Consider the following 16,822-nt stretch of genomic DNA (forward strand, 5'->3'; position numbering starts at 1 on the left):
TGTAACTGATGATGAGATATTTACGAATGATTTGTGGTTCAGAAGTTTGTTATAGAGACTAATTTTGTGAGGAAATACTGTGATTGGTCAGAATATGAGCAGTATGTGAGGGTGACATCTTACTTCTAATGTCAAACATGTTTCCTGTTGAATCAGGACGTTAGAGTGACACCTAGTGGTGGGAAAGTAACCAACACAGACAAGGGTCAAGTAGGACATGCAAATAGATTATCTTAAGATGTGTAAAACTCAGGCTTTGTTTTAAAAAATGTAAAACTTTCAGCTATCAGGATATAACGGTGGTGTATAATGTAATAAATGTTTCTTTTTTCAAGTCAAGTTAATTATATTATATAGCTCGATGTCACAAATTTGCTTGAGGAAAAATGGTTCTGATTGCATCCGTTTTGTTGTTCCTTTAATGATCTTAAAGCTGCAGTGGTGGAGTCAGTGTTTAGATTTTTGAAGTTCTACACACAGTGGCTTTAATCCTCACATATCGTTTATATTCAGACTCTTCACAGTATCCCCTCATAATTAGTGTTTACCATCAAATCATTCATGAATTCGTCATCAGTCACAGATAATAAACCAGATTAATCCTTAATGAAGCTTTCAGAGAGCTGAGAGAATTTATTATTCAGTTTTTACACAGTTTAAGACCACATAAGATTTACAAATGTAATAAATAAATAAATAAATGTTTTAGTTGGATTTCAACATACAGATGAAATTTGAAAGTCTAGTTTGTCAGAAAATGACTTAAAAATCTACAGAAAGTGCACAGTAGATGTGTTTTTTTGTTGATGCATATAAAAAATATGGGTCAAAAACTCTAAAAAATAATATTTATCAGCTACAGTCAAATGTTTTAAGGAGAAGTCATCAAACTTCAAGCTAAAAGTAAGAAGTATTTAGAGTGTATTTACTGCTTTCAAATGTAAAAATGGGTCAAACTTGAACAGTATGTTAGGGTTAAAGTAATAGGAAATAAAACATATGGAAAGAAAATTCAGAGCTCACAAAGTTATAAAAAAAGAATAATTTTTAATGTGCTTGTGAACAGGTGCAATTGATGACTACTGATGATTAGCACAATTCTTTTACAACTTATAAAGAGTCAGCAAATTAAAAGGTTGCTGGGTTCTTGCACTTTGAGCCATGTCCAAACAGCGCTGTGGTCTCTTAAACATACCACTGTGGTACAAGTTAATCTGTGTTCTCCCCCACATTTTCAGTCCTCTCAATGACTTGTAGGTGGAGGTTCGAGCGAAGGAGGCTCCTCTTCATCTGAATCAAACTCCACATTGTCGTCTTTAATCCACTGGCCGCTCCGGTCTCGCACCCACCCGTCACTACGAAAGCACAAAGCAAGATGAAATAGTGAGAGTGATATTGATCTGACATCCGATAGTGAGAAGGTACGACTTTAGCCATCATCGCAGGTCAAATAAAACAGTTCTGTACCTTTTCAGTTTGAGGTAATGCTCCAGCTCTCTTCTCCTCTGGGGTGTTATAGGCTCTTCTTCCTCTATCACTGCAGGCTGAGATCCTTCTGTGTCTTTTGATGGCCAGAAAAAGACAAAACAATAAGATGAAACACATCCACACTAAAAGCATCCCCAATCCTGGATCTTTGCCAACATAAAGTTAAATAAAAGATTTCCCATGACAGACTTTACCTGCTGTGCAGCTACTAGAACTGCATGTTGATGAATTGTTAGAAACTTCAGTTTTCAGACATGCTTTTACTTGTGCAGATGGAGTTTTGCTGCAAGCGTCCCAACTAGGATCTAAGCCGATGCTCTCTGGTTCTTTTCCAGGTTTTGTACTTAAAAAAAGAGAGAGAATAAAAAATGTTATTATGGTTTCCCTTTTTTAAGATGTATTTCTAAAAATAAATACAGAAATCTCTGCACACCTGAGTAGTGGCAGGTGTGTAGGAGGAAGGTGCTACCAAAAATAAAAAAATAAAAAAGCTCCCACGCATTGTTTCGCTCACTACTTGTGTTCTCTCAGACCTTCATCAGAGACATCATGGGCAGCATTACCACACTTTCATATATACAAACAAGAGCTGCCTCAATCATCCAATAAGAGGACTTGAATAACCACTTGCTAATTGGTGAGCCAATAGAATGAGGATTAGAAAGAATAGAGAAATATCAAAAATGGTAATAATAGTTAAAAGATACAATTAAGGACATGATGTCACTTGATCAATAAATATCAGTGGTCAAGAATACAACATAGGATTGCAAGCTAGAAATAAGACAATCATTCAGCCACTTACACAAACAAGAGCTGCCTCAATCATCCAATAAGAGGACTTGAATAATCACTGGCTAATTGGTGAGCACCTGGGTTAATATTAATAATATGCGTCACGTGTCAGCCAATAGAATGAGGATTATAGAGAATAGCGGGGTGGAAGGGTATAAAGATGTAAAATACACACATGGATATTTACACCATCTTACTCACCTGGTTTTTCTATGGCAGCTGTTATATGGTGTAGTCTTCAGTAAAGCATGATGGATGAGCCTCTGTGTTTGCTCCAATAAAGGGGCTGAACTTGAGGGCTCCTATAAACAACAAAAAGCTGTGTGTGTTATTGTGGAAGTGTGTCAAAGGTTGCTAAACACTCACTTAGTATTAGTACTTTCCCTGACATTATCCCCCAAATGATCAGGCATGTTTTCATCAACAGACAAAAACTTTTGACACAGTTGACAGGATGTAAAATGTCAAGAGTCACATGGTGGTCACAAGATCAACTTGGATAAACAGCCTCAGTCAGTCAAAAGAACTGAAGACTGAGTTCATTCTGCTCAATTATCAGACATCTGTGTGTTGTTCTCGTGATCCAGAAACGACTTCTCTGTACACGTATCACGATATTCTCACCAACCTCTTGTCTGTCTTCAGCTTGGACAAAGTTTTCATGTTGCCTCTTTGTGATTTCATTCTTCAGCCGTGCTTTCTTGCCGTAGAATGATTTTAATCCTGAAAAAATAAATATAACATAAAAAAAGATGAGATTTTGGTATTACACCATAGTAGTTATAACTGTAATATCTCTGTGGGTGTGACGCCACTGAGGGAAATGTTACAACTCAATGAGAAGAAATGCTTTATGGCAATATTAGATTTAAATATGATTTGTACACTATCAGATGAAGTGACTAGACTGTCCAAGAACATAATACTAAAGTTACATACATATATACATGCATATATATGTACATGGTTGTTTATTTCTCCTTTCTCCCTCTCTGTCCCTCAACCCCGACCAGTCGAGGCAGATGGTCGCCTCCCTATAGTCAGGTTCTGCCTGATGTTTCTTTTCGTTAAAAGGGAGTTTTCCCCCGCAGCTGTCTCCAAATACTTGCTCATGTGGGAATGTTGGGTCTCTTTAAATTAAATTAAAGAGTATGGTCTAGACCTGCTCTGTGTGTTTAGTGCTATATAAAGATAGCGCTGATTGATGTGACAGATGATTTTTATCCATATCCCCTACTCTTAGATGTAGACATAATGGTTCAGTTGAAACTTAAGTCATAAATAATAAACTGTATCCGGTAAAAGTTATAAATAGTAAAGAATACAGTACATTTAACAGTAAAACTAGTTCATAAAACCCAACAACAGATTATTTTGATGATTGTCAATATGTGTTTCATACGTAAAAAGATAACTTTGCTAGAACATAAATCACTGATCTCTAGCATCCACACTGCTAAACATAACATCTTTAAATCAGCCTTATAACATAATTTAACAGAGAGACACAGTTTACATGATTGTAAATTTCCCCACTGTGGGACTAATAAAGGACTATCTTGTCTTAAAAAGTGGACTTGAGTACAATGTTGTCACAAGACAGGCTGCACTTTGATACATTTGCAATATCAGTGATCTTAGAAAAGCTGTGAAATCACAAACTAAACACTAACTCTCTCACTCACAGTCTAATATCTGGTATTAAATATTTCACCTTGTAGATGCCTTTTCCCATTTCGGTGGACTGTCAGCATTTCAACGGTATCAAACACAGGTCGGTAGGGGCACACAAGACAGGCATATCTACAGAGAGAATAAACACGTAAATTATAATTATTATTATATCTATTTAAGTGCTAAACAACCTTAAAAAGCATCAAGTTTAAAGGTGTCCACCCAAACATCCAGGTGTGTTTTTAAATTAATTTCACCTTCCGTTTTTCATAAGTGTAGCTTCATCTTCTGGGATGAAGTTAGAGAGAAGATCAGCGACACGGCGTTTCTGAAATAAAACACAAAAACGTATAAATAATACTAATAAACCACAGAAAAGAAGATAATACAGTCACTTGTTCATTGAGGTAAGTTAGCATGTCGGCTAACACGATGCTAACAACAACAACAACATGCATGCTCTCAGCTATAAGAGGAGATGTGAGCTGTAACATAAAGATTTACCTTCAGGATGTTAAGCTGACTCTTGTCATCACCTTCTCTTTTAAAAGACATAGTTATATATGACAAGCTGAGAGAGAAATTAGATGATTTAGTTAATTCATTAGCTACTTCACAGCTCTGTGTTAGCTCTTCTCATAGCAATGTTGCCTTCACGTCAAAGGTAGAAAATTGTAAAAACGAATTTTCTTTTTCATAACCCACCTTTTGTATCTGTTTCCCCCCCTCCTTTTTAATACCCCTCCTAACATTTCTGGTTTTACTCACTTTATTCTGTAGTGACTTTATTTTATTATTTCCTTATTATATATTTTTTATTAATCTTGTATTACCTTTTATTTTATTTGGGTATTCTTGATTTTTTTTTTAAAAAACATTTTAATCATACCTCTGTTGTTTCCTCACTGTAATTGATTGATGTGCACACCAACAGCTTCCAGTTTAGTCCAGGCTTTCTAAGCTTTAAAAAAAAACAAAAAACAGATTTGCCCTTAATATTTTCAGAACAGAGGCTGCTTCAAGATTGGTGATGCTTATTACGAGGGGCCTGAACGCAGCGCTTGTGACGAACCATGGGACAGTCAGTGGCAGCCATGGCAACACAGATCAGACAGCTATGGCAACACAGATCAGACAGCTGACCGCAGCGACTCGTCAGGTGTTTGTTTGAGGGATAAAGGTAGGTTAAAATTGAAGTTAAGTAAATAAGTAATATGTCAGTAGCTGTGGCAGAGTTTCTACAGGTAAGGCTTACAAGAAAAAGTTATAATTTGATTAAAAAAAACATAGCAAGCGAGCGTCAAAGTTAATGAAGGCTAAGTTGACGTGTAGCTCGCAGGCTAACTAAGCTGCTAGTTTAATAAGTGAAACACGTGTTTACTTTTAGGATAAATCAGCTGCATTGATATGATGTGAACTATATTAATAACGTTTGCTGGTAACCGCAAATTTGCCAGCTGTTTAATCGGGTTGACAACATTAAAAACAACAACATCAACCAGAGGAGAGGGTGGTTGTTCCTAAACATGTCCGGGGAACGAGCTCCTCTACCGGCTGGCAGGAACAGCCTGCTCCGCGGGGGCCGGACCAGGTCTTACGGTAGTCTGGTCCGGTCTCCTCTTTCTCCGGTTCACCAGAGACACATTGAACACAACATCCAGCCAGGAGAGACTCTGCAAGGCCTGGCCCTGAAATATGGAGTGTCTGTAAGTATGAACCACTTAATCTAGCATTAGGTATTTACTTTTATACTACTATTGTGGTGATAACACGCCTGAAATATCACTTTTATCTATTAGGATGCACAAAACAAGCATTTTTAATTATGTGCATTCATCTTTGACTTCTGAAAGTAAAGATAGAGCCCTACCAATATATCCCTCAGCCGGTATTACCGATGTTTTTGATTGTTCTTTTATGCATAGTAGGGCTGGGTGATATGGATAAAATCAAATATCATGATATTTTTGACCAAATACCTCGATATCGATAGGAATGTAATTTGGATATAATGATGAAGAGGGTAAAAGGCAGATAATACAACAGCTAAAACAGTCTGATTAGTTCAGAAAATTACATCATTTCACTGTAATGTCGCCTTTAAAACCAGGAAAAGACACTTATGCTATATGATGATATAATGATATCCGAATTCTAAGATGATATCTAGTTTCATATCACTATCCCCCCATTACATATCTTAACCTCATTTCAGGGAACATTACAAAAAAAAAAGTGTGCTTATGTAAATATTCTGTATATATAAGATTATTGGCTGATATATTGGTATTGGCTCCAAAAAATCCAGTACCGGTCAGGCTCTAAATAAAATAATGTTAATTGTTCTATTAATGTTCATTCTTGTCATTGTTATCTTTGTTTTGTGGTATTTTCTTGTAAATCAGGCACTTATTTGTACTATTTTGAACCCTTAATATAATTTTATCGACTTGATGTTCCAGTAAAATAAATTGATAATGAATAAACAGACTTTGCTTCTGTATATCTCAAAATCTAAATTAAAGAATAGCACTTGAATTAATTTTTTTTTTTGATGGTTTGAACGTTCAGACTCAACAAACAATTTAATTCAAGTGCTCTTCTGTTTGTTATTACAATAATAGAATAAGAGACTAGCTCATGAAACACTCACAAGGTATTCCTCTGTTTCAGATGGAGCAAATTAAACGAGCAAACAGGCTGTACACCAATGACTCGATATTCCTGAAGAAGTCCTTGTCGATTCCTGTGCAGCTGTCCGACTTGGACGACTGCAGTAATGGTGTAGATTTGACAGAAGAGGACTCAGAGGAGTGTGCTGGCGGCGCTTCTGGTCAAAATGGGCACACAGCAAGGTCAAATCAGATAAAGCACGAGGATGGCAAAGAAAGGCTGTCAGACCTTACTCCGGAGGATTTTTTGAAGAGATTGGACGGCATGATAAACCAGTCCAAGCAAGCTGCTGTCAAAGGATGCCGCGAAGCAGAGAAAAGGTAAGACTAAGTTTCTGCATGGCTGCCAATGAAAACATAATATTTACCGAGGGCTCAGACACAACCATGCTCCATAATTGTGGTATGATAAACCAGTTGTGTTACTCACAATATGTTTAGCAGCTGGATAAGCTTTGTGAGGAAGGCAGGCTCGGTGCTCGGCGCTCACAGCTTAGAGACACTGAAGGAAGGCCGTAGAAAGGGCTACAGGTGCTAAGGTTCAGGTCATTATGAACAACCCCAAACACCCTCAGTACAACATCTTCAAAGCGCAGTAGAGCAATGCTGGCAGTGGGAGGCTCATCTTTAATCTTTCATTGGATGTGTCATGAGTGTGTATGTAGCCTAAGTGTATGTCTTTAGCTGTTATATGTATTTTATGTGTATTTATTGTGTGTAAGGGCCGCTACTACTATGCACTACGCACTTTCAGTCCATGACAAATTTCCCCTAGGGGACAATGAAGTATATTCTATTCTATTCTATCTCACTGCGCTGTAAGACATCAGGCTTTACAACGATAACACAAGATAGTCACAAGATAGTGAAAGGGCACAGAACAATTTTTCTTCCTCTTAACATCATTTCTTACATATCTATTTATCTATATAGCCCGCATTTGTAAATGTTATGTCATTCCCAAAGACTCGCCGGTTTGTGCTTTATGGATATTTGTTTTCGCCTGACTGAACAATAAAAGTATTAGTATTCTGTAAGTATGTAAGCCTCTAATTTCCACTATGATCAAGCCACTTAGCTTATATGTTTTCTTCTGCTTTTGTTGGCACAAACTTTTTGAACTGCCTACTTTTGCACTAAATATTGCCACTGAAAGTAGAAGTGTTAATGCATAATATGTACTAATAAATGTACTTCATAGGCAACTTATTCATAGAGACTTACTCTCTCTAATAGCAGACAGTCTTTTTAAATATGACCAGAAACTGCAAGAGACAAGTTTTCTTCTGTTTATCTTCTATCAGTCTTTAGACTCCTTGTATCTTCTCATCTCTTTTTACTCACAGGGTTGCTGACCTAGAAGCAGCTTGCACCAGCAGGACATCAGACTTGCGGCCGCTCACAAGGTCGCAGAGTGTCATTACATCTTCGAGAGCGCAGCAGCAGGCGGCACACAGGGTAGTACCCCTCACTATCACCAAATTCACCAAGAAACTGAGAGACAGAGAAGATGAGATCTTCGAACTGTGACATGTGGTATCTGCTTTCTCACTTTGATCATTAAAGAAACTTTCCCAGAACTTCATGGGGGTTTGACCTCCAGGAAAAATGGAGATAAAAGGAATATTTCTTTAACTCCCAGCTGCTGTATGGACCTGAAACTATGACAAGAAGTAACTTGTCATACCGCCATTTAATATATACCCCTTGAAATGGGGCCGTTTAAAACAAATATTTACACATACATATTGCATTTTTTAGCCTTGTTATTTATTTGTTAAGACACACTGTAGATTATGAAAAGCTTCATATAGCCCAAAGCTGTGTTGGGCAGGAAATAGGGAGTGTGAAATTTCAAAAATGAGAATTTGCAGTCACATGTTGCTTTAGTCATGTGGTTGTTCATATGGTCAACTCAGCCAGTGGTTTGTGTGTAATGCTACCTCACAGCCTGATTATGCAAAGCTGCCCAAGCACTCTGACTACAACCTTTTAGCAATTGCATATAAAGCATATAAATCATTTCACTGTAATATTAAGAACACAAAAACGACTTGGAAATGCGTCTATGTCAGTTACTGCTGAATAATTAGATCTCTAATGTAGCCAAAGTTAATGTTTTTTTTTTTTAGAATATATTTTTACAGCAATTTTGTGTTGTTTAGTAAGGGTATGTTTTTGATTAAGTTTTATATAGTTCATTAAAAAATGTTTTAATATCATTTGTGTAGGTCTGAGTATGTATGTTTGTCCACATTTTTTTTACAAGGTTGAACTCTCCTGGACAAAGTCTCTTGAGCGCTTGATCTCTAACAACAGTTTTCTGTAATTTAAGAGCTTAATGGATTTCTTCTTTTCTCCAAGTTATTGTTTACAAGAAGAAGTCAAAGTTTTAGTACTTAGTTGCTTGCTGAGATTTAATATCAGCCACTGACTGTGATCTAATGCTTAGAAAAACATGAATTAGAGGATTAACATTCAAGCTTGTGTGCAGTCAACATCATTTAAGAGTCAGTCTTTATGTGGATGTTTCTAAAGATGTGTTGAAGCAGAAACTACAAACTGTCAGTACGAGTAATCGTCCACTGTGGGGTTATTTGCTTTATTGTTATAGCTGCATTGTCTTCTGGATGCTTTAGCAGATACAGTACGTTGAGCTGCTGAAGCCACATCTTGACCACCAGGTGGCAGTCTTGTATTACAGCATTGTTCCCTGCCTGTTCTCTTTCTGCATTCTGTGCAGCTGTTTTTAAACTCCTCCTCTCCAGAGTATATAACATCAGTAGTTATAAGTGAAACATTTCAAGGTCTCAAATATTAAACATTGGATGACATTTCAAATACTAATAAAATCTCTGATATAGCATGAACCAGTTTATATTCAAGTCTGGTTTCTGTGATCTTTGTCTTAGTAGACAAGTGTGTATCACAATTGTACAGTATATACCACCTCTAAACATTAAAAACGTGAGGAATTCGACTCAAACAACTTATTATCCCACATGTTCTTTGAGAACTATGGGGGCAACAGTTTTGTTCTCAAATCAAGTCTTACAGTGCCAGTCCTCAACAGCAGTAAGACCAATTCTGTCCAACAATTCAGTCTCAGATGAATCTGCCTGTTAATCTCCCAGTGTCTGTCTGATACTTTTATTATTTCTGTGTCATATTGTCCCGTCCTCCACCAGTTTGTTGAGTCCTTTGCAGATCTTGGTGAGGTTGGGTCGGAAAGGGCCACTGGGCTCGTACAGTTTGGTCAGGAGCTCTGGGTCGGCGTAATGGTTGAAGACATGGTTGATGCGACCGTGGGATTTAGGGGTCAGGTGGGTGTTGACCAGCTTCAGCAACAGATCCCTGCAGCCGGTCAAGAGCTCTGCCATCACTGCCTTGTCAAAGGTGAAGTCAACCTGCAGGAGATAAACTCATGTTAGAAAATTGACAATAGTGTTAATGCCTTACATCATCTTGAGGATCAGATGACTGCGACTTTTAAAGGAAAAAAATAAGGGTATTAAATACAACACATGCACACAATTATAAGAGGTAAAACATTTTTATCTGGTAATGACAACCTTTTTTTGCAGCTGTCAGTTTGATGTAATTATAAAATCAGAGTTCAATACAGACCTCCTGTATTTATGTTCTGTAATATGTTATTAAGGCAAAGATGGACTCAAAGTTAAAGCTAAATTGAGGTTCTTGTGTAGCTGAAAACAACAAACACTTCATTGCAGTTTTGAGCCACATAAGCTCCGTTCACACATGCACTGCAAGCCTAACATTTTGTGGACATTAACTCAGAGGAGCTGTATGTATGAACGCAAATGCCAGCTCTCTAGTACAAAGTCCATCTAATGTCCGATGGAGCCTATGTGTGACTGCAGCAGTGAATACTTCAGAGCGAGTGGGCTGTTCTGCTTGCTGCAGTCAGTGCAACAGGATCAGGCAATAATGGAGACAATACAATTGAACAAGTGGAACATGAATTTAAATATGGCAGCCACCAGTAAACTCCCCTCTCGTCCACAGCCGCTATTTTACACATGTGACTGGCGCTGGATAAACACTGCAGGCCGGCTAAGCTGTATTGTTCTGATTGAGGCTGAATGCTCAGCTGTGAAGCTTGTAATGGGAGAGAGGACTTCCTGTGATTTCTCGTCAAGTAACAGCTGTTGTGTTTCTGGTCAAAAGCTTAAAAATCCTGAATTACTCCCGCAGCATACGTTTTAAATCATGTTCTGAACCTTCTTCACCCCTCATCTTAACTAAACAGAGTATTTCCAGGAGGAATGTGTCTGACATAGACAATTTCCTGCTGTCTGTTACATGTGTGAAAGGGCGACCTGGACCTGATTCTCCGGATATTCATTTGCATGTGGAAACAGCCATACAGTACAGTTTAACTCCTGAATAAAGAAAAAACAAAAAAACTTATGTTGGTATGTTTAAATGTACCTCATAGAAGCTGATAGCCGTCATGGCCCCCATGTGCAGCTTCTTCTTAAACTCTTGGGCCACTCCCAGCTCTTCTTTGCTGAAACGGTTGTTTCTGAACAGCAGGCCAATCTTCACAGCAATCTTGACCAGATCTTTGATAACCTTTTGGGCCTCACTTTTATTACCCGAGTACTCTTTGGAGACGCGGTAGAGTTCATCTAAGATCTCACTACTGGTGTCGTCAATGAACATTTGCACCGAACTTTTGGTGGCCATGCTGCTGAGGATCTTCTTCTGTGCCTTTAAGGCCATGTCCTTGGAGCTGAAGCCGTCCATGGTTGCCTGAATTGTCGGGAAAAAGTATGTTTCACATTAATTACAATGTCAACCCTGGTTTTCTAATAAACATGTTACTTCTCACAGAATTTTCAAATGGCCCAGACACTAAGAGGCGATTGATTAAAACCGTGTAGGTATGTAATTGTTCCAAATTAATTGCCTCCAACATTGGATCTTATGCCCATAAATCCTCCAACATGACTCCAGTAAACTATGCATAAAACTCCCAGTCACAAAGACAAAATACACAAACATTGTCCATCTTTCCCTGAGCGGTTTGATTTCTCACAGGCCTTTGAATTTCACACAAATATGTGTATCATCACTTTTCTCTAATTTTGGTAACCAACAACAATCTTATTTTTGAAAAAATACATCAGTCAATAAGGAATAGGAATGGTTACACTGTTTCCCCCTTTTTTCCATTACATGAAAAAGAAGATAAGTGTTAAATGTAAGATGAGTTCCCACTCTACTAAAAATAATAAAGATATCTAGAGACGCAAGAGGAGGACCATCACCCTTGCACCTCATTGCCACTCGGCACAACTCCAGTCATTTACTTCCAGACAACGAGCAGCTCCACTGGAGTAGTTGAGGTTAAGTGCCATGTTCAAGGGTAAACGGTTTGTTGTTGTGGAGACTGGGGAGGGCAACACATGTTCATCTCTCCCATCCAAATTTCCCAGATTATTTTGGGACTTGAACTGGCTACCCTCCAGTCATTACTTTGACTTTCTACCCTTCGTATTTTCATCCATCCTGACATCCTCCATGTCGGAATCATCACTGATATCTATTCAAGTTCAAATCTCTAGCTATATTTAAAAGTAAACGTATATCCCCACAGGGCTAACAAACATCGATTATACTGTGTCATGTCAAATCTGAAATGTGCTTTTATGCAATGTTAATTCCAGTGTTTGTTTTTGTATCCGACATGCACATATGAAGCCAAAAGGGAAACGCACCATGGAAGATACTCCACTGAGGCTTTTAATTTCTCCACTGAGATCTCAACCACACCTAGCATCATCCATCACAGAGAATCCCCCCGGGAGGTCATCAGCATGCATACAGCACACGATGACAGAGCCACAAAATCCACTGTTTATCTTTGATTGTCAACACAGTTTGAATTAAGTCCTTTCTAATTCCCTTTAATGATTCCTTAATCTCCGACATGAAAGGAGGCAGATTCCAAGTGGATCATTCACAGGGAGGAAAAGTATATTTACATTTTAACTATTTAGCTGGTGTTGGTATAAGAGACGTGTAAAAAAAAAACTAGACAGACAAAATAGGGTTAAATTCCTACATCATTAAAATGACAAAAAATTGAAAGGATAGAATAGCTTGACTTATTATAGATTAAGTGAATGTATATCCTTGGAAAAATACTTAAGCTTGGTAGCTAAGTCCTTGATACATCCTCAGCTCCACAAAGGGACACAGAGAAATACTTGAGTCCAGTCTAAATGCTTTACTCTCAGTAGATCTCCATCCAAACTATTGTGTAAAAACAGAACCAACAACGACATACAGTGTCTCTAGCGTGCATTGGTGTTACAAGACTGCAGAGTATACTCTCCTACTTCCTGTGTCATATGTCCTCATATTTACACATTTATAAAAACCTCATTGTGCAAACAGGCCTAAAATTCGAAGAACACTGAAGACTGAGCATCTTTTAGTGTAACTTTCTGCACTGAATCCCACTTGTGGCCTGTGCAGACAAGTATATGAGATGAGTAGGTAGGCTGCATAGTTGAGGCAGGTCCATGCCTGCTGTTTACAGATTACATCAACGCTGGGGCCAGTACAGAATGAGGACTATGAACCCAATACCTACTTTAATTATTGGCCTGGAATCTGCCTTTTATCACTGACTCTTTTATTGAGACATCCTGTACATGTTGTCCATAAAATGTCAGTCAGTTGAATGGCCACCTGGCATGGTATTGTGGTATTTTCATGCCTATTTGTGCTTATTAGACAGAATTATTCAAATGACAGTGTTCCCATTGTCCCACTCCAATGATGCTCTCTCAGCACTGTGAGCAAACGACTCCGTGGTTCACTAATAAATGAAAAAGTGATCCAGCTACATTAACGATCATATCATGCAAATAGGCAGAGCTCGTTGTGATTCTCCCCAACCCTGTCGCGCACCCCCGATCCCAGCTGCAACATCCATAATAACCAAACAGTCACTTTTATAGGATATCTCACTAGGTTAATTTACATGCACAGCCATTCATTTTGAGTGTCACATTTCTAATAGCTCGCTTCGTTACAAAAGCTTCGGGTTCCCTGTGGGGAATTAAAGAACATTCATTAGATTAATTTCCCTTAACATTGATAATGGAAGTGGAGCAGCGTGATAGCTATTTCAGATTCATGCTTCAATCTCGTTTATTTGCTAAAAAGACTACAGGGATCTGAGGGACGGCTGCAGTGTGTAGTCATCAGCCAGTATTCCACATAGTGAAATATAACTCCGCAGCTGGAGACTTCTTGCTACTCTGCTTTTTGTGCGTCTACATTGTTTATTTTATGCACATCTATCAGGGGGGTCGAGCCTGTTTGTGAAGCGTTGAAAACATTTGTGTTACAGCAGCGCATTGCCATGAATCCACTCGTACGTAATGGACGTCATTTGGTCGGTCACATCAAGGACACTCTCGCTGTTGAGCTTCAATTTTCTGGTACAGATGGATTGAAGGGGGCCTTTAAGCGACGCGTTTGTTGTTGACATCCACCAGGGAGTGACTGCATTACATGTTCAAGTGTTTGTTTCCCTCCCAAATACCTGAATTGCTTGAATTGACAAGCACCTGTACACTCTGGATGATCTAATACTGTCTGTAGGGGAAAAAAAGGAAAGTAACTCATAGCAGAGGTGGTGCTCACAGTAGAGATGAGTGTTGTTGCTCTCAGAGTTACTGTAGCAGCCAGGCAGTGAAACATCTTTAAACAGTTAATGGACAGTCAAACAGAGGGAGCTGATTGGTGTAGCCATCCAGGCAGGCAGGAGAGGTAAATATTTAGCATTCCTCAAATGACACTAACATTGAGCCACAGTGTCTGTGTACATGCATGAACCTGCGTGCATGTGGATGCACATTTTTGAGTAGAAGTGGTTTCCGGTTGGTTTTGCATTGAGGTATTTTTGAGGATAAAAGAATGCTTTGGATTTTGAGTGTGTATTTTTGTGGTTGTGTCATTGACCAATCCACACTTGCAATGTGTATGTGTGAGAGTTTAGAGATAAATCGTCTCTCAGGGCTTTGAAGGGGATGCATGAAGCCCCTTTTGACTCATTTGTTCAAAAATGAGCCTTGGTGCTGTTGCAGAGTGCAGCGTGGCCTTGTTACTTTGAGCTTGGCAGATAGACATCCTCACTCATTTTCATCACCAGGCCTGGGGTTATGTAGACTGAGTTGTAGCTGGTGAGACTGAGAGGAGGGGTTAGGTCTCGCTTAGCTGCCCGCTGCCTTTGATCAAATTGAACAATGAGAATGTTCCAGAAAAAACACACAGAAAAGCCAGTGTCAGTCAATCAGATGAAAACAAGAAGACCATTGTAGAAAGGTCATCACTGAGCTACAAGGGTTTTTTTCTCCTGTTGAAGAGCCACAATAGACAACAATAGTGAAACTACGGTACGGTAGTTATGTATCTTTACACAGCAACTTTCTGCAAGATGAGAAGAACAGTATTGCACCAGGATGAAATGTCACTTCCGCTGTGTTTTGAAAGGTGGGGTGGAAATAGTACTGTAGTTGTAAGATTGTGCAGATACAAGATCTTGTTTTTTTTATCTTTAACTTGTTGTGTAACTTCTTGCACTTCATTTGAATCTTACTTCTGGTTTCATATTTTTTTTGCAAGTTTGTAAGGTTTAATTTGTTTTCTTATATTCTTCTATTACTAAATTACCCTTTTCATTTGATAAGTCCTTTGTTTTCACAAAATTCCTCCGTAAGCCATTTAGTCATAGACAAGAAAACATTTTGAAATTCTCACAAAGTACATATTGCAGTTTCTCATTCAACATTGCACAACTCTTTTGACTAGCCGTTGCTCAAGCCTGCCACCCATCTGCGATGCTTCAAAAGGGAAGCGAAACAGATAGCTGTTGGGTCTGTGGTGGGAAGCCATAAGCAAACGGCCCACAGCTTTTTGTCCCTTGCCATCACAACCTTTCACTGTCTTTGGCTCTTATTCAGCATACTTCAAATCAAGTGCAGAAGGGAAAATCCACAGCGTTGAGATTTGAGTTGAGCAACTCCCAGCCTGTGCAAACAAAAGTGTGAGCTCCACATCTGTGCATGTCAGTGTACTTGTTCCAGCATGACTGAGCATACACGCATATCTCCCAACTCGCACTCAACATGGGGAAGTGGAGAGAAGTCACACAATTTGTTCCAATCATCCCTCTCCTGTGCCTTCCCCTGCTGGGCGCCAGCAACAAACACTCTTAATTTTCCAAGAACATGAAAGGAGGCACAACAGTAATCTGGACCCAGAGGATTTTTCTCTTTAACTGGCACATTGAACACGGCAGATAGTGTCTTACCTGTGGGTGCTGAGTCCCCCTCCCTCCTCGTCTGTGTCAGATATCTCTCTCCCTCTGCTCTGTGTCTCACGTTGACAGCAAAGGCCGCTTGATTTAATGAGATCCCTTCATCTCCACTATGAGCAGAACCAAAACCCCAAAAAACAGCCCTCCTGCTGCGCTTCTGTCACTGCTTGCCACCCTGTCTTAAGATAATGTTGAGTTGTACTTCCTTGAGGAACTAAATTGCTATGACACACCCCTCAGCGTGTGAGTGTGTCTCTCTCTCTCTCTCTTTCTCTCTCTCTCCTTTTCGAGCCTATCTTGTTTTTCCCTCTGAAATTCAAATTCAAACCCTCTAAAAAAACAACAACTGTATTTTCTCACTTGCCCTCACTCATCACACTTTGGCACCCTCTCTGAATCTCTCCGCCTCTGTCGCTGCTCTTCTCTGTATTGCTGACGTTGTGCGTCTGCTTGTTCTGACAAGTGAAAACCCCAGAAAGAATTTAGCAATAATCCAGTGATGCAGCTAGTTGAAAGGGGAGCGGCTTAACCCTTTTTTTTGTGTTCACCTACACTGGAATGCGGCTCCTGTCACTGTTGAGCTCCACGTCCCTCCCCGGGTGTCTCTAATTCAAGGTAGAATCAAAACAATGAGCAAACAGATGTGTCTCAGTCTGACACACATGCACACTGTCACAACTCACCAACTACTCAAACTTAACATATATAAAAACTATTTGCATATTTGATTTAAAATTTAGGAACAAACAACAGTGCTAGCATGATATGTAACAATTATCTTGCTCTCTGCTTGTAATTAAATATTTTGTTTTGTTGAATTTAATTGCTT

At 39.0% G+C, this 16,822-nt stretch overlaps 3 protein-coding genes across 3 annotated transcripts; 1 reads left to right on the forward strand and 2 right to left on the reverse strand.

Annotated features, from left to right (window-relative positions):
- Positions 1 to 913: 913 nt before the first annotated feature.
- scnm1 (sodium channel modifier 1) lies at positions 914 to 4,584 on the reverse strand. The gene is made up of 8 exons (XM_062422866.1): positions 4,462 to 4,584; positions 4,215 to 4,285; positions 3,998 to 4,086; positions 2,912 to 3,006; positions 2,485 to 2,585; positions 1,683 to 1,831; positions 1,468 to 1,561; positions 914 to 1,355 (listed from the first exon to the last, which is right to left on the reverse strand). Exons 1-8 carry the CDS (start codon positions 4,510 to 4,512, stop codon positions 1,244 to 1,246), a joined length of 762 nt encoding a protein of 253 aa, XP_062278850.1. The 5' UTR covers positions 4,513 to 4,584; the 3' UTR covers positions 914 to 1,243.
- Positions 4,585 to 5,087: 503 nt separating this feature from the next.
- Positions 5,088 to 8,851, forward strand: lysmd1 (LysM, putative peptidoglycan-binding, domain containing 1). The gene is made up of 3 exons (XM_062423366.1): positions 5,088 to 5,663; positions 6,631 to 6,950; positions 7,976 to 8,851. The coding sequence occupies exons 1-3, from the start codon at positions 5,484 to 5,486 to the stop codon at positions 8,157 to 8,159; spliced, it is 684 nt and encodes a 227-aa protein (XP_062279350.1). The 5' UTR covers positions 5,088 to 5,483; the 3' UTR covers positions 8,160 to 8,851.
- Positions 8,852 to 9,198: 347 nt separating this feature from the next.
- On the reverse strand, positions 9,199 to 16,435 carry tnfaip8l2b (tumor necrosis factor, alpha-induced protein 8-like 2b). The gene is made up of 3 exons (XM_062423367.1): positions 15,988 to 16,435; positions 11,085 to 11,408; positions 9,199 to 10,036 (listed from the first exon to the last, which is right to left on the reverse strand). Exons 2-3 carry the CDS (start codon positions 11,400 to 11,402, stop codon positions 9,794 to 9,796), a joined length of 561 nt encoding a protein of 186 aa, XP_062279351.1. The 5' UTR covers positions 11,403 to 11,408; positions 15,988 to 16,435; the 3' UTR covers positions 9,199 to 9,793.
- Between the last annotated feature and the right edge of the window lie 387 nt (positions 16,436 to 16,822).

The sequence above is a fragment of the Scomber scombrus genome, chromosome 7 (genome assembly GCF_963691925.1).
Source record: "Scomber scombrus chromosome 7, fScoSco1.1, whole genome shotgun sequence".
NCBI lineage: Eukaryota > Metazoa > Chordata > Actinopteri > Scombriformes > Scombridae > Scomber > Scomber scombrus.

Bases quoted from the DNA above. Each gene is read 5' to 3' on its own strand.
- scnm1 (XM_062422866.1), bottom strand. From the start codon at position 4,512: ATGTCTTTTAAAAGAGAAGGTGATGACAAGAGTCAGCTTAACATCCTG. The intron at 2,586-2,911 runs GTTGGTGAGAAT...TGTTGTTTATAG, and splicing joins AAGCTGAAGACAGACAAGAG to GAGCCCTCAAGTTCAGCCCC. The intron at 1,356-1,467 runs GTACAGAACTGT...GTGCTTTCGTAG, and splicing joins CATTACCTCAAACTGAAAAG to TGACGGGTGGGTGCGAGACC.
- lysmd1 (XM_062423366.1), top strand. From the start codon at position 5,484: ATGTCCGGGGAACGAGCTCCTCTACCGGCTGGCAGGAACAGCCTGCTC. The intron at 5,664-6,630 runs GTAAGTATGAAC...CCTCTGTTTCAG, and splicing joins CCCTGAAATATGGAGTGTCT to ATGGAGCAAATTAAACGAGC. The intron at 6,951-7,975 runs GTAAGACTAAGT...TTTTACTCACAG, and splicing joins TGCCGCGAAGCAGAGAAAAG to GGTTGCTGACCTAGAAGCAG.
- tnfaip8l2b (XM_062423367.1), bottom strand. From the start codon at position 11,402: ATGGACGGCTTCAGCTCCAAGGACATGGCCTTAAAGGCACAGAAGAAG. The intron at 10,037-11,084 runs GTACATTTAAAC...TATCTCCTGCAG, and splicing joins CGGCTATCAGCTTCTATGAG to GTTGACTTCACCTTTGACAA.